Source organism: Meriones unguiculatus, chromosome 3, assembly GCF_030254825.1.
Source record: "Meriones unguiculatus strain TT.TT164.6M chromosome 3, Bangor_MerUng_6.1, whole genome shotgun sequence".
NCBI classification, from domain to species: Eukaryota; Metazoa; Chordata; class Mammalia; order Rodentia; family Muridae; genus Meriones; species Meriones unguiculatus.
The window spans coordinates 98165751-98188924 of NC_083351.1; the positions used below are offsets into that span (position 1 = coordinate 98165751).

Here is a 23174-nt window from a genome sequence, read left to right on the forward strand (position 1 = left end):
TTACAAGACTTACAGAACTTCAAACCTCACTATCGGGCAAACAACAAGGAAGGAAGGACACAACTTTACAGACTTCCCTAACTTGAATACAATCTTGATAACTTTATAAGGTAAAAGACATGTCCCTGTAAGAGAAATGGAGCCTGCTCAGTGGGATCCTGACACCTGGTCAGAGACAGGGAGCAGCACCCTGGCTGCATTGCAACAAAGATCAGGATTTCAGTTCTTAGTGGGAGTTCTGTGAAAAGCTACTCAAGAACATCTTATAGAACATGAATTTATTTTTTTTCTGGGAGTCCAGCACTGAGCAGAGTCCCATGTGGAGCCCAGATGCTTCTGGTGCAGAAGATTAAAAAGAAGTGAATGCTTAATCTGGATTTATTCATACTACTGCCTTTATCTTTCTTTTCAGCATCTTTGGAAAAGTAGAACAGGAATCTCTCTGAGGTTCCGGGAGCAAACAGACTTGGGACATATGGCTGGATACTCAGAGAAACATCTATCCTGGGTCAAGAGCAGATACAAAGGACAACAAGATCTAACCCCCTCCAGATACCTGACAGAAGATGGGGCATCCATAGTAATAATAATAATAATAATAATAATAATAATAATAATATCACCCTGGGCCTCTTGCTAAGCACTAATTTTTCACAGTGAGCCTACAGATTCTAAAATGACCCTCAGGTTATGGGCAGACACAGAGATGAAGCAACCCACGCTACAGGCTACAGAGGGTGAAGCAGACATCTCCTACTTTCTACATGACACCCAAGTCTATTTCCTTGGCTGTGTTGCGATGTTGATTCATGGTGACATAACAACTACATGCTCTTCTCGTTAGAAACAATAAATTACTCTGAATTGCGATGCTGTGGACATGGACGTCAGCTCAGAGCCTCCCTTGGAAGTCCTAGCAGCTGCTGGTCTGAGTTGGCGAAAGGTACACTTCTCTACAACCCTGTTGGGCATTGCATTGGTTTGGCACCCACCCACTGTCTTCTCTCTGTGTCGCTTATTCTGAAAGAGACAGGTGGGGAAGCGAGGGCTTGTATGAGTTACACGATGGCCCCTTTTCCATCATTTTCTTCCAGTCTATCTTATCTATCTTCTTGGGTCCTCTCAGCCTAGAGAAATTAAAGCATATACCCAGTTCCTTTTGTAGGGTGTCCCTCTCAGGCATGTGGACCCCACACAGCGCTACAGGACTACATTAACCTCTGGATAAGTTATTTAAAACTGGAACCAGTATTGGTTAGCCTATCTTTGGAACATAGGTATTCTATCTGGCCTCCACGAGCAGTCAAGGAGATTGTGTGGGGTCATTCAGTACTGGATATTATCTCATAACGTTGTTTAAAGCCTAAGTGATGAAAATGATGCTGGCATGGGGCTGGCTGGATAGGTGGCTCAGCAGTTAAGAGTTCTTACGGCTCCTGCAGCCATACTGAGTTTAGTTCCCCACACCCTTTCTGGGTGGCTCACAGCTGCTGCCTGTAGCTCTACTTCCAAGGGATTTGAATCCTTCTCCTGGCCTTCACGGTCACTTGCATGTATGTAGTGCACATAAGTACACACATACACCTAAATTTTAAAAAGTAATAATAATTAATTTTTATAATGATGCCAGGGACTCACTTGGTTACTGTAGAATTACAGGGTCTTAAATTCTGTTTCCAACTAAAGTAGAAGAGGTTTCAAAAGGTTCTTATACTTATTAACTCCCTTAGAAGAACAGGACAATCAAAACCTTTTTAAGAACCCCCAAACATCTTTATACTTACATATATTAAACTATATTGTATAGTTCACATACTCTCTATACACTATTACAGCAATAGTGGTTAGACACCAACTTTAAAAAATCATTACTTCTTTTTATTTTATGTGTATGATATCTTTCTGTATGTATATATGCATGCATGTATATGTGAACCATATGCATTCTTGGTACCCACAGAGACCAGAAACAGCATCAGATCTTCTGTAACTAGGGTTGAAGATAGTTGTGAAGTGTCATGTGGATGATGGGAACCAAACTCTGATCTTATACAAAAGTTTCTAATGCCTTCTCTGCCGAGCTATCTCCTAGCTCTCAATCATCATGATAGTAAACACAAAAACCCTCAAAGCAAACAAACATTGCAGTAGTAACCCATTTCATGAAGTCCACTCATGCCTAAAGTTAAGAAAACTCCACAGTCCCCAGTTCAAAAAAAAAAAAAAAGAAAAAGAAAAAAAAAAAAGGCTAAACTGGCAATCCTCTCTTCAGTGCTAAGAAACAGCCACATAAAGTTATAGTTTCTAACTGAAGTTAGAGAATGTCTATCTCTGTCTCCCTTCCTTCATTACTGCCTCCCTTTTTCTTCCTCTCTCTTGCTCTTCAATAATGTTGCTCTATGCTGAAAAGCTAGGATGAAAGCCAAGCCATGAAAGGAAAGAGGAGTGAGGCATATTATGAAGTTGGCGAATAACAGAGCAAGTGTGATGGGGAGTCTTGTCTATCTGGACAGAAGTTGATGTTGGATGGCTTCTGGTGTGGTGAACACTTGTGACCCAAAACAATACTTGAAACACTTTTACCCCTCTAAATCATTTGTTCTCGACTTGTGGGTCATGACCCCCACAGATATTTTGCATTTCAGATATTTGCATTATGATTCATAATGGTAGCAAATTGGAATTATAAAGGAGCAACTAAATAATTTTATGGTTGGGGGAGGGGTCACCACAACATGAGGAGCTGTATTAAGTGTTGTAGCATTGGGAAGGTTGAGAACCACTGCAATGGACCCAGCTTGGAATTCCACAGATATAGTCCCAAAAGAACTTTTGAAATAGGAGCTTTTGTTGTTGTTATTTCTGGTTCAGAGCCAGCGAATGGACAGCTAAATAAGCCAAGCTCCCACAGTGTTTAAAATTGATGTCAGTTGAGCCACTGAACATTCATCTTGTGCAGCCGACACTGTTTCTTAAACAAGATTTTGGGCAGCAAATCAACTTTAGAAACCATAAATTGTTTTTTTATGAAAAAGAAAATCCTCCAGTAGTAAAAATGATTCTGGGGTTGAAAAGCAGATCTACAACAGAGGTGGTCACTGTGAAGGGAGAGGTGGCAAGCCAGCCCCATACTACAGTTTTCTAACTTCATAATGAGAGAAGAACGTGCAGTGAATGCTTATATCCAGTGAACATGGATGGACACTCATGGCAAGAGTAGAGGAAAATGAAGTTGGAGGCCATGGCGGAAGGTCTGAATTCCCTGGGACGGGCTGGCTAGAAAGAATGCCCAGGATTGGCTTGCTCTGACTTCAGTGAGAGACCTTGCTTCAAGAAATAAAGCAGATGGGAGAAGACATCCAATCTCAACACTGGGCCTCCAAGCTCATGCACATGCATGCTGGAAACATGTATACCCATCCATGTTTGAATACATATGCATGCACTTCTGAACACACATCACACATATGTACATACACATGTCAACATTAAGGAAAAGTACAGAGAGAGTGGAGAAAACATCACAGGGTAACCCATTGCCTAGTTTGGGCAGAGATAAGATTTCCCAGAATTCAGGTCAGCCTTCAACAATGAAACAGGAATAAAGCCAGGGATGTGGGTCAGTATTCCAGTTATGAGTACTTTCCATGCATCTACTTTGAAACCTTTACTTTGGAAGCCAGGCTTGGCTTTTGTCTAAAGCCAGGTTGGAGCTCCAGACGAGAACTTGCACAGTAGAATTATAACCGGCACTGTTAATATAGAGGAGTTCCCACATGTTCCCTAAAATTCCCAGAGAGGCAGGAGATGCTCCTGAGGACTTCACACAAGACTACATACAGCTCAGGAAAGGAAAGCCAATGCAGGGTCATGAACCATCCCACCAAAGAAAAGCTGAACAAGGGCTCTAGAGACTTCCCAAGTTTTCCTATCCTGTGTGTTGAGAGATTTGGAGGATCTTCCCTCCTAAGAGAAACACAAGGTGCTATGAGGGAAAAATAGCAGCTGCATTTCAAGGAGTTGCAAAGGTCCAGGTAAGAGTGATTTGATCACAAAGCTAAGACTTTCCAGGCAGTAAATACTGCTTTTACTATGCAAAAATGCATGGCCTTTCTAAAACTAAAAATGCATCTGATATCCAGCAGTACCTCACAGTGAGTGTCTAGAATACACTCACTAACCAGGAAGGAACAGTTCGTAATACAATAATTTGATATTACTTTTTCCTAGGGACAAATAAAAAATATTTTGAATTAGCTTTCCTTTCCTAAAGCAAGTCCCACAAAGCATGTATCTTTACCCAATATTTAATTCGTATGAAAAGACTCTTTTTGTCGTTCTTTGGCTGTTAGCCTAGGAAAATAAAAAACTTCCTCTGGAACAACTTTAAACCCTCAGAGGTCAAAGAACAAAAGGCTCCTTCAGAAAAAGTGGAAGGAAGAGAGAGGGCGCACTTCCGGGTACATACACGTTGGTGGTGAAGATGCCGTAAATGAGGTCCAGCTCCGGCAGGAAAAAGGTGCCCTGCAGCTCGTTGTAGTAGAAGGGCACCTCTCCAGGCCTGGAGCAGTTGAGGCGAGCCTTCATGAAGGTGGTCCAGGTATCCTCCAGAAGAAACCGCCCTCCAATGTCGTTCTTGCAGACCCGGGCCGCCCTGGAGAACACTGTCTTCCCACAATCATGCTCCACGGCATTTTCTCGGAAGAAGAAGTAGGTGAAATTTCCGATGTCGTAGGAAGACACAAAGTTTGGTTCTGGAAACGGGGAGAAAAAAATATCAGTGCCATATGCCATTCCTTTCTTTAAAAGTCTTATCTGGAAACTTATTTTTTTTTTCCCAAAGGAAAGATGGTTCTGTTTGACAACAATTACATACAAGAAAAAGAGAGAGAGAGAGAGAGAGAGAGAGAGAGAGAGAGAAAATTACATACAAGAAAAAAAGAGAAAAATGAGAGATTCTGCAGGCAGCTTACCGATACCTGCTAGGGAAATGTGTGGGTGTGCATGTGTCTAATTAAGAGATGAAAGTGTGATTCTCCTCCCAGCCACCCCGAGTTAAGTCTGCACTCATGTTCGCAAGGCAGTAGTGCCATTAGAAGCTTATGTACTGTGCTCGCTTCGGCAGCACATATACTAAAATTGGAACGATACAGAAGCTTATGTACTTACGAATATATGTATGTACATATGAATGTGACAATTAATGACAAAAGAGGCCTTAGACTTGAAAGAGAACAGGGAAGGGTGTATGGGAGAGTTTGCAGGGAGGAATGGGAAAAGGGAAATGATCTAATTACATTGTAACCACAAAAAATAAAAGAAAAATTTAAAAATGAAACAAAACAAAACAAACAAGCAAGTAGCACATGTTTCCAGATCAGTGTTTCCCACTGTCTGAAGGTCCTTTCTCATGTTTCGGGAAGAGAGGAAGAGAATAAGATACAGAGGACTGAACCTGTTGGGGAATACTGGATTCAAAAGTAGCCATTGTGCAAGACAATGACACTTAAGCACATATGCATGTTATGGATATAATTCATATGCTTTCACTAAGGTTCTTAAAATGATTTTTTGAAGGCAAAAACTGAATCAAACACTCATACTGCAAGGTTGATACCCTGAATTAGCTTTAGCATCATGGTTACTATGGTGACAACCACAATTGTGACAATCAAGCCTTGTTTCCTGATTTCTAGGTCACCAAGGGAATCCACAGAGAGGGAAAATGAGTGTTGAAACAGTCTGGAAGCTTTATGGACTCATAATCAGCGGAAATAGTGGAATTTAGAAATGCAAAAATCACAGCAAAGCCTTTATTTAACCATCAAGCTTATTAGGAATTTGGGAATCAGAATTTTACACATAGCATTTAGAGTGTTATCTTCTAAACTTGGGATTGAGCCTAATGACAATGGAAATGCTCACATGCCCTAATTCTTTCCTTTAAAATCTCCAGGAAGCAGTTCCACCTCTCCTTCGTTTACTTCCATGGCAACTCAAATAATTCATTAGACACCAGAATTTTATGGTGCAATTAGTATAATCATGGCAACAACCTTTATTGTTCAGAATTAATAGAAAGAGTCACTGTATCTACAAGGCTTCACTTTTAGGGACAATCGCTTTGTTACGGACCATTCACCTGGCCCTGTACTTGACAATGTCTGATTGATCACACCAGTTTGCATTCCATTGGCAGAATGACTGAGAATGGTCTTGCAAGCAAGATAATCCTGCAGTGTTAGTAGGACACACATGGGCTCCTGCAGGAGCGTAGTCAAGGGATAACATCAACACTGACCCTACTTTCAACATGTCCCACAAACTGTCAACAATTTTCAACCATCTGTCTCATCAAAAATAGAAATATAACAAATAGCACATTTATTCTACTTTTCCCTTGAGCTTCTTTTATTGCTCCTGGGCCAATTAAGTAAATCGAAGGATACACAGAAATCTTGACAAGAATTGATTTAGTTGCTATGCCACCAAGCACTTGTGCTTAGGTCACTGTTGACTTTTACCTGAAATAGATGCATTAGAAATAAACAAACTAAATTGCACTAAAGCATGCCATGGATAACAGATGTATACACAGTTACTGTACACTTTAGAATCTCAGAGAGACACTCATTAGGTCAAGTGTCTGTACAGAACACAAATCAGACACAGAGGGATTTTAAAATAAGGCCAACTAAGAACCTCCAAGAGAGAACTATCATGGAAATAGATACCAAAATCAAAGCCTGGGACCAAAGGCAAAGATACATTTAGTATATTTATTATATTTAAAGAAAAGAGTGTTCTCTATTAAAAGCTTAATAGAAAAGACTCCTAACTAATTTCAGAATCTTTCCTGAACCCAGGCTCATATGGCCAGATTACAATTTGAGAGGTATATCAAAAACAAGCAAAATCATTTACCAACCCCATTACCACCACTATCAATAGCAACAACAAACCCCATGTGAACTGGAAAAGATAAGGGCTGACGAGATGGCCTAGCAGTTAAAAGTATACACTGCTCTTCCAGAGAACCCAAGTTTGGCTTCCAGTATCCGCATAAGAAGGCTCCCACCTGCTTGTAACTCCAGCTCCAGGGGACCCACGTGTGTACATCCATACACATATGCATAAAATTAAAAATCTTAAAAAATAAAATCAATAAAATATAGATAATGCCAGAATGGGATGTGCCCTGCCTGAGGCTGAGGTGGGCAGTACTCAACTGGAAAGTGTGAGGTAGAATTCCCCGAGATTATCAAACACCCTCACAAGCAGTCACTTCTGCCATTAGTACGGGGTTGGATGTGTGTGCTCTTTTTCTTTAATACATAACTGCTATCAACTAGGAGAAGGACCGCAAAGGAGATGATCTGTTGTGTGTCCTCCACTGCTGTTTAGGACAGAAAGAGCCACACTCTAAGGGACCAGTTCTCGAGCCACCCTGTGAGCAGTGCTCTGTGACGTTCCACTTATGGTTACAGATGCTATTTCATACTGGAGGATATGGCCGGGTTGAATAACTCAGCCATGTTCACAAGCCAGCACTGGGGGTGGTGAGGGAGCTGAGGACCCCAAATCACACTGTCTAACCTTAGAGCCTGGACATTTGTTGATAGTTACAAAGGAGTGAAAAGAAATGTTATAAAACAAAACTAAACATGATAGTCTAACAGTTCTTTAAAACAGGACCAGAGGGCCAAGCAGCTCTCTCAGTAGGTAAGAATACTTGCTATGAGAGAAAGAGGACCTGAGTTCAAATCCTCTGTGCCTTTCCAACTGCCAGACATGGAATATGAGTATTTGAGTGAGTATTTGAGGGCAGAGACAGGCGAGTACCAGGAGTCCACTGGCCAGCCTGCCTAAACAGAATGTTGAGTTGTGATTTCAGTAACAGACCCTGTTTCAAAAACTAAGGTGGAGAGCAAGAGAGTAAGATCAAATACAGACTTGTGTACTTGCATAGGCATGTACCCATACTCTACACACATAGTATACAATATACTACGACACACACACACACACACACACACACACACACACACACACACACACGATAATAGGATTGGATATTTGGCCAGTGCTCTTGCATGAAGAGCCATAACCATGAATTGACAGTACTAAGGAGGTTTATTTGGGTGGGTACTAGCTGAAGAAGACTTAGAATAACATAGGAAAGAGGGTTAAGTGTCTGGAAGGGACACTGCCCCTCGGCTCTTAGAAACATTACAGATGAAAAAAAAAGGAACAATGGGATGCAGAGATCAGCTGTTGAAGGGTTTAATGAGCAAGGATGTCATTGAGAGTGTGTAAGGGGCTCCAGAGCTGCCGGTTTAAAAGGAACACTGCTAGGTATATACCCAAAGTTCATTCAAGTACACAAAAGGGATACTTGCTCAACCATGTTTATAGCAGCTTTATTTGTAATAGCCAGAACCTGGAAACAACCCAGATGTCCATCAACGGAGGAATGGGTACAGAAATTGTGGTATTTTTACACAATGGAATACTACTCAGCAATCAAAAAGGAGGAAATCATGAAATTTGCAGGCAAATGGTGGGACCTAGTAAAGATCATTCTGAGTGAAATATCCCAGAAGGAGAAAGACAAACACGAGATATACTCACTTATATAGACCTATAAGATATGATAAACATAATGAAATCTATACACCTAAAAAAGATAATCAATTGAGCGAACATGGGGTAAGATGATCAATCCTCGTTTAGAAAGACAGATGGGATGTGCATTGAACGTATGACAGGAGTCTACTAAGCGCATCTGAAAGACTCTAACTAGCAGTGTTTTCAAAGCAAAGACTCATGACCAAACCTTTGGCAGAGTATAGGGAATCATAAGAAAGAAGGGGAGTTAGTCTGTTGGGGAAAGGATAGGAGCTCCACAAGGACCAAATATATCTGGACACAGGGTCTTTTCTGAGACTGACATTCAACCAAGGACCATGTATGGATATAACCTAGAACCTCCACTCAGATGTAGCCTGTGGTAGCTCAGTAACCAATTGGTTTCCCAAAGTGAGGGGAACAAGGACTATTTCTAACAGGAACTCAATGACTGGCTCTTTGGTCTCCCCACCCCCGAAGGGAGGAGCAGTCCTGTTAGGCCACAGAGGAGGGCTTTGCAGCCAGTCCTGAAGATACCTGATAAAACAGGATCAGATGAATGGGGAGGAGGTCCCCCCTATCAGTGGACTTGGAAAGGGGCACAGTGGAGATGAGGGAGGGAAGGAGGGACTGGGAGGGAATGAGGGATCGGGACACGGCTGGGATACAGAGTTAATAAAATGTAACTGATAAAAAAATAATAATAATAAAATTAAAAAAAAATAAAAATAAAAGGAACATCCTCGGCTGCCCATTCAGTGTGCTTCTGGCACCCTGTCCATTATGCCTCGTGCAGGATCCCCTTAGGTAAGGTAAGCGTATTGCCCACAGCTTCCTCCTTCCACAGAAGGCTTCCACTAGCATTTCCAAGCCTGAAGGACAATGGCACATTTCAGTAGAATGCTCACATGCACCTTTCTGTCTTGTCTGAGAGAACAGATCCTGTGTTGCACGTGTGGTACCCATTACTGTCTAGTTTACTGCACTGTACAGGTCGTGCTGGTAGGACAGTTGAATCCATTTGGAAACACGCCCTGCTGCCCAGCAGTGAGCCCTGGGATGGGGATGGTCCCTGACTGTGTGAGCAGCTGCTAATCAGGAAGTGCCATTTCTTGGAAAGCAGGTCTTTTGAAACTCATCTGGCATCCTGTTCCACCTCCGAATGCAATGAAAATAGAAAAATAATTATCAAGTAGGCAGCCAAATATCTTCTGTGTTTGGACATGTAAATCTGGAAGAAGAGGACACCAATCTTGACAGGCAGAATCACAAGCTGCTCATTGTTTTCCTTCCATTATTTGATTTTTCTCTCTTGTTAAAGCGTGATTCACTGCAAACTAGTAGGTGTCATTCTTGAAGAAACTGAACAAGCCATAAGTCAGGCATTGCTGTCTTGTCTATGATAGATATTAGAAAGAGCGATCTGAGAGCTCATTCATACATGATTACTATCAGAGCTACCAAGGAATAACAAGCTTCTCTGCTGACCAATTCGGAATAGGAAGAAAACACAGCTCCATGTGAGCATGTATATGAATATATGAATGGAGAAGATGTCTTTTCTCATATGTGTGCAATACTGAATTGAATATTACACAATAGTATGCAACACATGTTAATCAATTATGAGAGCTAGCCACTGTGATGGAAGAATTATGTTGCATCTTACAGAATGATGACTGTGCAGTTGGCTGCTCCAAGAAGAGACTCTCCCTGTCGATACATGTGAGTGATGAGAGGATGCAAAGCAACCTGCATCAGAGGTCAGTCGGCCATGTAAAGTCAGACAGTCACTATCTGAAGGAAGTATCATAATCTACTCTACACTAATGCCCAAAGCCCCTACATGGAAATGTAGTTGTCTCAAATGGCTTAATCTGGGTGCTGCTACTCCGGTAGCAGAATCATGGGACTAGGCATTAAAGACATGAAAGAGCTCAATTTTTCGAGTTTATAAAATTCTTACTAGAATCGAATTCATGAAAAAAAAATCATTTGCAAGCAAATGACCACCTTGCATAATGCTTGCCAAAAGAAAAGTATGCATGACTGGGCGTGCAGCATATGTGAGCTGCAGTGCGGCTCTGGACTGAACCTTTGGCATGTGAGACACTCTGTCATCCCACATGACTACCTGAGAGCACCAAAGGTACTCTTTGCGGGACTTGTGACGAAAAGACAGCACTTAGTAAGATCACAATAAATGGTGGCTAGTACTACTGTTTCATCCTTTGCTCTTGCTGTTCCTTTGACACTAATATGTCTTTGACAGAACTTCAAATAATACTAATAGTGAATGATCAAATGTATCATGCATGCATTAAGCTTAAAGATGATGGGGATTTGAAAAGCATAAATACAACTAGGCTGAGTTTAAGCAATGGAGGCCATTCCACAATTAGGAAAATGCATTAATGAAAACACTCTTTACATATGAAAAACTGCAAGCCACCTTAATTTCTAGGTGTCATTATAAAGCTCTTTCCACACACTTTTATAACTTTCAGACCCCTACACTTTGTTTCTTTTGTCATAACTAGAACAGAATGCCCTGTAGGAACTTTCAAAAAAAGTTTGATTTCATTTAGGTAGTTATTTAGACCACCCAAATTTCTTGCAGATATTTTGTACCTCAAGTAAAGCTTAAATTAAAAGGCTCTTCACCTTTATTTCTTGACTATAGTGCTTTCTCTGAGATTTCACCTACATCACAGATAGATTATCCATAGATGACACACATCTGTGTGTGCACATGCATGTAGATGTGCGTGTGTGTCGCATACATGCGGTACTGAGGTATGTATATGCAGCTCAATACTTCCATCTACTGGCTGTATCAACTTTTATTCAATTTATCCAACCATTATTTTCTCTGATTGAGGGCAATAATGATACAACACTTGAAGTATCATTGTGAGATTCAAAGGGAATGCATGCCAAGCGGCAGGCACTCGGTTGCTAATAATCAAAACACAGAACAAAAATTATAACTGTCTCATTATCTATATTGAATAAACACATACATCAGTAAAGGGATCATTTCTGTTCATGTGACAACCTTCCTCATTATGCATCCATTCTGCATATGAAATTAGGGCACTACTGCTTCCAGTCGGCCTGGGGCAATATGGCTGCAGGGACTGTGATGTACACAGAGCCTTCAGTGCCAGCGGTAGCATGCCTCCCTCAGCCGCTCCCTAAGAAACTCCGATATCGTCCTGGGTCATCCTTGAATCCTTTCTAAACAGACATTGCCCATTTCCTGGAACAGCACAAAAAGAAGCAACAAGAGCCCAGTCAATGGCTGTTATCATTTCTAGAACATATCAATACATATCAATACAGTATTGATATGTATTGCATATCAATACAGTAGCATGAACTTAAGAAATAGCTAGAGGGAGGCAGGGGAAGGTCAGGAGTGAGGTCAGAAAGAGCCACAGACCAAGAGTAGGGCAAATGTGCATGCCTGAACGAGGGAACAGCTTGAGGGAAGACAGCGAGAGTGGACAGGATTGGGGTGGAGCCAGTGTTGGAACAGAAGATTTGTAATCCTATACAGTCACGGGACTGTCGCCACCTCAGAATGCAAGACAGGAGAGCTGAATCATTGGTTCAAGAGACATTTTTCTCCCCCTCTGTGGGGAATAAGACTGGTTGCAATGCACAGTTTACATCGGTTTGTTGATTCCAGAAGTAGCAACCTACACTCTGTATGGCCTTCTCACTAAGGGAGAAGTATCCCCAGCCATCTAGAAAACTAGACTTCTCCATTTCTTGTGCCAAGAGGAGCTTCAGCATCTGGGTATTTGCCTAGACATTCCATTTCAAAGCAACAAAGCCATCCATTGGTGTCCCTTGTACTGTCAACCTTCAGTCCAGGTGCAGAGCCTCTGGTCGCTCAACACCATCCTTATCACATTCTCCAAGTCACATGGGTCCATGGACACTGGCTAGAACTAATTTCATAAAAATTTCTAAGTGCCTTTAAAGTGGGAAATTTATATTTTGAATGCTAACTCTTTTTCTGATGGTATTTTCCATTTATTTATTTATTATTTATTATTTTTAGATACATTTTTAAACAGCTGATAATTTAATCTTCATGATCAATATGTACATATGTATAATTTTTAATTATAATGCTTACTTGAATTCAAGGATAATAAGAAATGTTGGAATGCATATATATATATATATATAAAAGGTTCAAAACAAAACACATGAAATTCACTTGCAAGACAATCTCTGCTGTGGCAACACTGTATTTTTTTTTTATCAATTTTTCTTCCTGACAAGCTACAGCAGAATAAGTAATGCCATATGATAGCTCTATCTCTGTTTTCTTGTTTGATTGGGCCTAAGGAAAAGCACAAACAAAAACAAATAAAGATAAAAACCACAGAGAGTAAACTGTCTAATATGTAGTGACAAGTAGACTCATGCAAAAAGCCATCCACTGGGGAAAACAACGTGCTTAACAGAACAACAGAGACAATTTTCTGTAACTCACATAACTATGCATCTTACAAAGAGAGATAATAATATGATTTTGAACAAGAAGATGGTCCTAAAAAGGACCCTGAGCAGACAGAAAGAGAACAATATTAACAAGCAGGCTGAGAGGAATGCAAGACTCTCAACAGGAAGCCGCTATGACTGTAAGACAATGAGCATGCAGCATTTTCCTAATTTACATCAGCGCTTGTAAATGTCTACACATTCTCTCTTGAGAGAAATCTCTTTCCTCCCATGTGGATGTTAATGCGGAGTTCCATGCCAATCAGTGCACACTTTGTGCCTTTACTGCAATATATCACACATTCTCCTTTGAGATGTGCAAATCAAACCCCACGGGTTCTAAGTGACTTGTTGGCAAGAATAGAAACTCCCGAGACAGGCAAGGACTCCATGGCTCCCCAGCTTTCTGACACTCAGCACTCAGTTAGTGTCACATTATTTTCAAAAGGCAGTATCAAAACTGATTTCTTACATCCCATAAAGGGCTGTGTTAAATCATCCTGCCAACTTGTCTTCTTTGGTTGGGTAATTTCGGCTCATTATATTCTTTTTGCAATGCTTCAACAATGAAGAAAATTATCTGCTTTTGCTCAAAGTATACATGGCATTTTTTCCATGGCAGTTTTGCACAGAGATATAGGTATCAGTGGAGAGGAAGCATCCAGGTATTTCTTAATGTGGCTCTGAACAGAGGGGAGGTTGGTAGAATGTGGTAGGCAAGGCCCAGGATTTCCTTTGAAGGACTACAGGGAAGACTGCCGATGAGTTGGATTTGGAAGTGTCCCCTCTAAGTGGATTGTTCTACCTTTGAGTCTCCATGTACCTAGTTTGAGCCTTTGAGTCTCCCATGTACCTATTTTGGTAACAAGATTACAGCAGGTGTGCCAACAGCAGATTGCACACCTAAAGAGAATCTACTAGGGTCTTTCTGTCCATTATAAGAACACTCTTGTATAATTTGAAAGAATTTCCAAACTGCATTGATTCGGCATTCATCCTGATAGACCCTTCTGCTGAACAAGATATTCATTATACTGCTCTAGGTTACATATCTTTTTTTGGTAGATTTGAGGCCCTGTCATGGTACGCTACCCAGTTTGAGGCTCAGGAGTCATATATCTGAAGAAAGAGCCCTGTTCAGAGCAAGCTCCCTTTTAAACATTGTCCTAGGCATATATTAACAACCACATAGATGACTATGGAATCTGTTATATTCTTGTTTTACAGAATTTTTCTTTCCTTTAACAATAACTTGGGATTCCCCATTCTTTCATTTAATTTTACCACCAAACCCTTTTTGCCTTCATGTTCCCTGGTTTCTACACTCTGCTCTTATTTGGGAGTTGTCAGCTGTAGCCGGTGATGTCAGTCTAGAAGGTATTTTCCTCACTGGAACGCTTCATTGTGTAGACACTACAAGGCAGTCCCTCACTGTTCCCAAATGGAGCCTAGTATAGACACACTGGCTGCCTACCAGAAGGGAGTGCAGAGTTTGCAGGGAAGGCACCAATCTTTCTCAGAGGTAAGCAGAAATTATCACTCTTTGACCTATGCACAGAGATCTTATCCCTCAAAGGAAATGAGCTTAAATTACTAAAATTCAAGCACTGTCTTTAAAGTCTTCAGTGTGTCTACTGAAGGCTAAGTGAGCACCATAGATATATACCAATTGTGAGCATCATGGATACATACCAAACCAGAATGGTTCAAGATGGTCACCAAAAAAAAGTCTTCAGGAATAGAAACATGGTACCTCACAGAACATGAAATTTTTACTATCAGGACATTTGTGGATCTAAAGTGAATACTCCATAGGCAACCATGGGAAGATTCTTGGGTTCAAGGAAGCTCAGGAATTTGCATGACAACCAAGTGGGGCAGGCAAATGGTTCCTCAAAGGAGGTGAAAACAAGTCCCTGGATGTTAATATGTAGCATCCACACTGAGCTTCACTGTGAGATTTTAAAGCTTACTCAGGCATTTGTCTTCCATGTTCTCAAATAGGTGCCAACCTACACAAACATACAATTTGCTCAGTTTACAACACAATTGCACATACTCTTTTGGACATACTCTTCTTTTCTTTTTTTCATATGTTTACTGGTTCCTCATTTTGACTGTCACTTTCATGAAGGCAAGTTTTACAGCTTCTATTTTAAGTTTTGGTTATTAAACATTTATTGTCCTGCCTTACAGTAATCATTTAATAAGGGTTAGTAATGATTAATATTTTAATGCATTAAAACTGCTAAGAATTTTCTCTAAACATATAAATTTGTTTTAAGAGTGATTTTGGCACAAAGGAAAAAATCTGCTTTTGAAAATTATGTTCACTATCAAACACATAATTTAGTTTTCCAGATGCCAGCATAATGTTATTTGGTCAATTATACTGGCTTTGATACATGAATACATGATGGCTGAAGTGGGCAGGGAAGAGATGGGGTTTAAAAGGAATATCTTCAAATGTTTCCACCTGAGTCAGTTTGAAACATTCAAATCTTGGTTTTTTGTTTTGTTTTGAGGTTGGTTTTGTTATTGTTGTTTTCTTTATGATTCTAGGTTACAACTGAGACACTTCGCCTTATGTAACAATTCTATAAATGAAATGTTTTTATCTCCTTCTCATTCAACAAGCACTGACTGAGCCTAAGGTACTAAGCCCACAAAGATGACGCCTACCTAACCCTTGCCTCAAGAAACTCACAAACTAATGATGTAATCAATACTGTCAATTATCCTTTTTATTTATTTTTCCAGCCTGTTCAGGTTGCTATGGCAAAATCACCAAGTGGCTTATTATAAAGAACAGAAATTTGTTTACCAAAGGTCTTGGGGCTGAACACTACCAGACAAGAAAGCAGCATACTTCATATTGGCTGATTTCCAAATTCATAGATCTCACATGAAAGAGATCTATGAAAGATGGAAGAGGTTAGTCAGCTCTCTGCAATGTAGTCGCTGTTTTTTCAGCATCTTTTTTTATTAATTATTTTTGTTTTTATTAATTACAGTTTATTCACTTTGTATTCCCCCTGTAGCTCCCTCCCTCCCCCTCCCAATCTTACCCTCCCTCCCTCTTCCCCAACTGTGCCCCTTCCCCAGTCCACTGATAAGGGAGGTCCTCCTCCCCTTCACTCTGATCCTAGTCTATCAGGACTCATCAGGAGTGGCTGAATTGTCTTCCTCTGTGGCCTGGTAAGGCTGCTCTACACTCAGGGGGAGGTGATCTAAGAGCAGGTCAATCAGTTCATGTCAGAGACAGTCCCTGTCCCCATTATTATGAACCCACTTGGACACTGAACTGCCATGGGCTACCTCTGTGCAGGGGTTCCAGGCCATCTCTATGAGTGGTCCTTGGCTAGAGTATCAGAAAAGACCCCTGTGCCCAAACTTTTTGGATCTGTTGCTCTCCTTGTGGAGCTCCTGTCCTCTCCAGGTCTTACTATCTCCCAATTCTTCCATGAGATTCCCTGCACTCTGCCCAAAGTTTAGAAAGCATGAATTTCTTCATGAGGGTTCCAGCTTGGGGACCCAGTTGCCTTCCGAACATTTCGCATAGGCAGAGGTAAGATTTAAATCTGTGAACTTGACAGTATAGACTATGGCATTGATTAATTCATTTATGCAAATATAATCAACTAAACACCAATTATATACCTTTTTAAGTATAAAATAAAGCAGTGCACAAGAAAGATTCACTCCAATGATTGGCAAATCCTCCTCTTGTTGAAAGATAGAAGCAAGATGATAGAAGAGTGTAATGGCCAATCTTAAAAATTGAACATAGTAAAGGGTCATGAGGGAGAGAGAGCAAAAGACGTAATTTTAAAATAATATGGTCAGGATGATGTTCCATGGAGAAATAGATATTTGAAGAAAGAGATATTCAAATCAAAGCAGTTCACCAATAGAAAAAGATGTTGGTTGATTTTCAACTGAATACACTATTCAGCCAGTGAAAACTTTAAGATACACCAATATAGGCTTTGAGGACAATAGGGACTGTCCACAGGGAATAGGTGTGTTCATTGAAATGAGTTCAAAGAAAGGGCGTTAGCCAGGCCTGGCGGCACACAATCTTTATCCCAGCACTCAAAAAAAAGAAGTAGGAAGACCACTGTGAGTCTGAGGGTATCCTTGTCTACAAAGTGAGTTCAAGATTGTCAAGACTACACAGAGTAACCCAAAACCCTGCCTCACAAAGAAAGGAAGGAAGAAAGAAGGAAGGAAGGAAGGAAGGAAGGAAGGAAGGAAGGAAGGAAGGAAGGGAGGGAGAAAAAAGGAAGGCAGGAAAATAAAAGAAAAGAAAAAGGGGGTGTTAATATGGGAAGTCCAGTTGCTGCTTAGGCTCAGAAAACCATTCACACAGCCCTTTGGGAATAGTAAGTCAGCAAGGCTACCAGAGGAGCAGGGAAGGTGGCGTGAATTTTCTGTGAAGGTGTTCTAAAGGGAACCTGTGATGCTTGAGTTGACTGTGTTGTTTAGCAATTACTCCATGAGAGATAAATGGCAGACAGGTGACAGATGGAAAGATGATGGATGGATGGATGACTGGTAGATACACAGATACACACAGACAGATGGATGATAGATACTCCTAAGTAAAAGCGGTAGTTCCCAGGTGAAGACAGCTTCCCCTGAGTAATATTTCAGAATATATGCACTTATTTTTGTTTTATAACGTGTGGAGGTGGGAATAACTACTAGGCTTTAGTAGGCAGATATCACAGATGACAGGAAACAACCTCCACAAAGACAATGGCTTTCCCATAACAAAGAATTACCTGAGCACCAAAGAGCATCAATGAGGGTGAGGACTCTTATGTACACATATAATTTCTGTTGGGAACAAGGCCACTAAATTTTTGAAGGTCTCAAAACAGCGAAACAATAAGTGTTACACTAGCAGAGTCAATATTACAGGTTTGTGCGTCAAATAAATGCGGAGGTGATGAATCGCACAGCATGCAGGACATAGACACTGTCCTCGTGAGTGTGGCTGTACTCACGTGAGAATGCACTCACACACACACAGGGATGACTTTTGCTAGCACACTGGACTTTCGCACAGCAACACACATCTGTGTAGCTGCCTGTCCATTCTCTGGCTGCTTCTTTAATGGATGCTTTATTTCTTGCTTATAATTGACTGGTGCTTTCTGGTAATTTGTTTGTTTGTTTGGTTGGTTGGTTTTTAAAAAGAGAATTAGACATGAGCATGGTACTTCTTTCAGGGCATAGTAACACAAAACTTGGAACAAGTCTAAAACTATAGTGCTAATTTTGCATCCATGAGCTGAACAGAGCAGCTGTTAGGACCAACTTGTCAGGCTATGGGTGACAGAATCTAAAGTGACAAGACTTGGGTCCTGATGAAAACTTTCAAGACATTGATTTAAATTCTGAAAATGTTTGCCCCAAAGTGATAGCCACATACACTGGTGATATTTTTTAAATTGTCAAATTATTTGGAATTACTTATAGGTGAATGTGCTGTTCACACTGTCTGAAAATGTCATGAAATATAATAATTTCTTGTTCAAAATATAGTAAGTAGACATTAAGAAAGAATCCACATGAGGTTGTATGTGTCTGTAACCCAGCATTCCATTTCCTAGAGTTCAAACAGCAACATAGGAAGAAACAACCACGCACTGTTCAGTGGTCTTGCCAGCAGCAGCAGACACTGTGGACCCGATTTTCGTGGCTTACAGTGTTGGAAGCAGCCCTCCTCCTCCTAGTACTGAAAAATGTACTGCTAATTATCAGTGCTAAATGTGTTATTCCCTGAAGACGAAGAATTGTCTTTCCTTATGAAGTGTGGCTGTGTTTTTAAGCAATAAGTAACACAAACAGAACAATGGGAGGCCGGGGGTGACTCAAGGACTTACCATTGAGCCATTTGGAGTTGTACTGGGCAGTTCGAAGAGGAGGTAAATTGCCCAGACTTCGGTAAATGGCTGGATCTCGCCCAGGGAAATCCATGGCTGTTGCAGCATAGAGCTCCCCACTGGCTGTGAGCAGAGCGGTAGAATTGTGCTGGGGACTGTAGGGGCAGCGGGCCATGCCACTGATCTGGTCATGGATCTCAGTCAGGTTACTTAACTGTGGGTGAAGATGAGAGGGAAACCAGTTATCACTGAGAAATCCCATTCAATGTGCCTGTATATTCCACCGTGACCCACTGGTAGAAAAGTGTGTTCCATGTGTGCTCTGGCTTGTGTGAGATGAAAAGCTTATCTAACTCTGACTTTGGGAAATCAGTTCTCTGTACTATATGCCAGAGAATCCATCCTAGTAGTTATACAAATTTATGCTACTGCTACAATATGAAGCAAGATTATTATATATAGTGCTTTGAAGTAGGATGTGTGAATGTTGGCTGTTTGCTACTTTAATGAAGAATCCAACTTTAATATTTATAAATATGTGAATCATAATAAGGAACTATGTGCATGGTATTAGTCTGACAAAAAAGATAGCCCTAAATACGACTCAGCGGTAACCATGTGCCAATATTCTGCACTGTGTGTACACATTTCTTATATCCTTCTTCCTTGTTTCTAAGTCTTGAGAAAGCTGTGTGTTTGTCAAGTATCAGTTGGCTTTCCAAATTCTGGTTGCCAACTAATAAAGCATGAGAAAAGCTTTTTTAAATAAATAATTTATTTATTGCAATTTATTCACTTTGTATCCCCACTGCAGCCCCCTCCTTCATCTCCTCCCAGTCCTACCACCCTTCCTCTTCTCCTCCTATGCCCTTTCCCTAGTCCCCTAATAGGAGAGGACTTCCCCTATCAGGTCTCATCAGAGTTGGCTGCTTCATCTTCCTTTGTGGCCTGGCAAGGCTGCAACCCCCAGGGGCAGGTGATCAATTCATGTCAGAGACAGCCCTTGTTCCCATTACTAGGAAACCCACTTGGACACTGAACAGCCTATGGGCTTCCTCTGAACAAGGGGTCTAGGTCCTCTCCATGTAAGGTCCTTAGTTGGAGTATCCGTCTCTTAGGCCCCCTTGGACCCATTTTTTTGGCTCATTTGTTTTCCTTGTGGAGTTTCTGTTCCTTCCAGGTCTTTCTATCTCCATCTTCTTCCATAAGGTTTCTGGCACTCTGTCCAAAGTTTGGCTTTGAGTCTCAGTATCTCCTTTGATACTCTGGTGGGTATAGCTCTTCAGAGGTTCTCTATGGAAGGCTCCTGTTCCTGTTCCTTGTCTTCTCCTACTTCCAATGTCTATCCTGTTTGCCAGTCTGAATGAGGATTAAGCATCTTCCCTAGGGTCCTCCTTGTTGTTTAACTTCTTTAAATTTTAGTATGTTTATCTTATATTATAGGGCTAATATCCACTTATAAGTGAGTATATACCATATGTGTCTATCTACTTCTGGGCTACCTCACTCAGGATGATCTTTTCTAGCTACCACCATTTGCCTGCAAATTTCATGATTTCCTTGTTTTTAATTTCTGAGAAGTATTCCATTGTGTAAATGTACTGCAATTCCTGTATCAACTCTTCTGTTGAGGGACATCTAGGTTGTTTCCAGATTCTGGCTATTAAAAATAAAGCTGGTATGAACATAGTTGAGCAAATGTCCTTATTGAATGGTGGGGCATCTTTTGGATATATGCCTAGGAGAGATATAGCTGGATCTTGAGGTAACACTGGTCCTAATTTTCTGAGAAATCGTTAGATTATTTCCAAGTGCTTTTTTGTTTGTTTGTTTGTTTTGTTTTTGATATTGGAGAATTTTGAGAAGACTAAATTTCAATTTGGTTCTTCTTTTTTTTTAATTTTTCATCAATTACACTTTATTCATTCTGCATCCCCCCATAAGCCCCTCTCTTGACTCTTAATTTAGTTAAGACAATCATGAAGACGGAGTATGCAGTAATGACATGCTCACCCTCTCCTCCACTGTTGGAAACATAGACCTTGACAAGTTACATAACGTCTTTCTAGCTCAGTGTCTTCATTTTTAGAAACTACCTCTACAAAGTCAAAACCACATGGCATAGATAATGAGGATGAAATGTGTGTGATGTCACATAGTGACAGCTGCATATGGGAAGCAGAGAAGCTTCTGTGGCCACCGCTTATCATCTTCCTCCTGTTCTTTATGTCCAATAACTAAGCATAAATTTTAAAATAATGAACAGTAAGCCTAGATGATAAGTTAAGGTTTTAAGGGAAGTTGTAATATCCATAAATTAACATAATGGTGTTTCCTAGTTATATTTCTCAGGGAAGATTAAATTAATACCCTGAATTAAAAAGATAGCATGCATGTCTAATGGCCCTGCCATGCTTCTGCAGGGGCTGTGTAGGATGAAACTCCCTGTCTATAATAACAGTTATAATGTTACTTTGCTTATGGATAAGTTTGTTCATTTAGTTTTGGCATGCCTCCTATCCAGTTTGTAAAATTTTTCATATACGATTTTAGTAAGTGATAATATTTCTAGCACTATAAAAATAGGAAAGTGTAAATAAGAAGTATACGTTTATGATTGGTGCTTAGAGCCATTCATTGGGAAAATGCTGACTGAAATAGTTTTCAAAGCATACCTAAGTACGTAATATACAATTAATTTCTGTTCCTTCTTGTAAATGACAGTCCTGATTGATTAGAAGTAAACAAAGTATTTGCTCAATTCTGCAAAGTTGCAAAGGTGTTTCCCTCTGTGTACAGAAACACATTTACAATGGGGCTTTGAAAGCATCACCTTTGGCTGCTCCTAGTATAAGTTTGTGGAAGCTCAACATAGACACATACCGAGCGGATGGTGCAGACAGGTGTGAAAGCATTGGTCCCACAGGTGAACAGCCGGTCCCCGCCCACTAAGAGCACACGGATGTAGTTCTGACATTCCTCCTGAAAATCAAAAGTATAAGAAACATATTGACAAGTCCTGAAGGTAAGAGGGATGATGAGCAAGGATATTCTGGGCCCGCCAGTCAAAGAGCAAACAGTCCCTCCCAGTGTTGACGAAAGGCAGCAGAGAAGCTGTTGACCCTGTGTCTATACCCAGACACTTTCCCATGGATATTTAATAAGGTAGGTGTGGTATAACTGTGTCTTCAAAACATGAATTCATTTTGAATTGTACTACAAACTTTAAGTTTTCTTGAATCTATATAGGAAAATAAATAAAATTACCTCATTTGATGCTGCTCATGAAGCATTGGCTGCCTTAGTTCATGAGGCCTCAATACTATGCAAAGGGGGGAGAAATAGTCCCCCCCCTCCAGGGAATATCATACCATTTGATTACCTGATACCAAATAGTCAGTCGTGAAAATACACATACAGATAATATTACATGGACTGAGCAGGCTGTATTTTCGTATTTAGGATTATACTCACACATGCACACAGATACACAGATATGTAACACCAATTAATGAAAAACTGGCTATGAATTTGAACAAGAGCAAAGAAAGGTATATGTGAATGCTTGGAGAGAGCAATAGGAAGTTATAACACTTCCTACTAGGAAGGTTGCATATGGGAAAGTTGATTGTTATGGGCTCAGACTAATCTAAGTGTAATATATGTATGTATAGAAGTGTTATAATGAAACCCCTTTTTGTATAATTAATATATATTAAAACTACATTAAAGGCATAACAAGTGTCTATAAACAATTTTAACTCCCTTACAAGTAGCATTGTAATTAGTAAGAAAGTGTTGCTCAGAATATCTGAGAAAGAATCCTGGACTGAGAAGTGATCTACAGGTCACAGTAAAGATCACATATCCCTACAACAGTGATGGACGTGTGAGAAAGTAGTTACTTAACAGAATTAGAGGAGCTGGGAAAGATGACAGAACATTGCTTCAGTTGTAGAACCTAAGATAGTGCTGTCAATAAATAGGGCATGTGACAGGAAGCTCCCCTTCATTCAGCACACACTGATTTGAAGCTCTTTGTACTAGAAGTTACAGTTTGAACAGGAAAACAAGGACCATAACATTTACTGCATAGCTGTCCACTATAACGAAGAAACATGGTCTCCACTG

At 40.5% G+C, this 23174-nt stretch overlaps 1 protein-coding gene across 6 annotated transcripts in view; it reads right to left on the minus strand.

Moving 5' to 3' along the window:
- The window catches only part of Sema5a (semaphorin 5A), a 470503-nt gene that overhangs the window by 135837 nt on the left and 311492 nt on the right, over window positions 1–23174 (minus strand). For all 6 annotated transcript variants that reach the window (XM_060380391.1, XM_060380386.1, XM_060380389.1 and 3 more), the window contains 3 exons: window positions 21927–22025; window positions 19044–19257; window positions 4469–4754 (listed from right to left, as the gene is read on the minus strand). In XM_060380391.1, the coding sequence (XP_060236374.1) occupies window positions 4469–4754; window positions 19044–19257; window positions 21927–22025 (599 nt within the window). The remainder of the gene's footprint in view (window positions 1–4468; window positions 4755–19043; window positions 19258–21926; window positions 22026–23174) is intronic.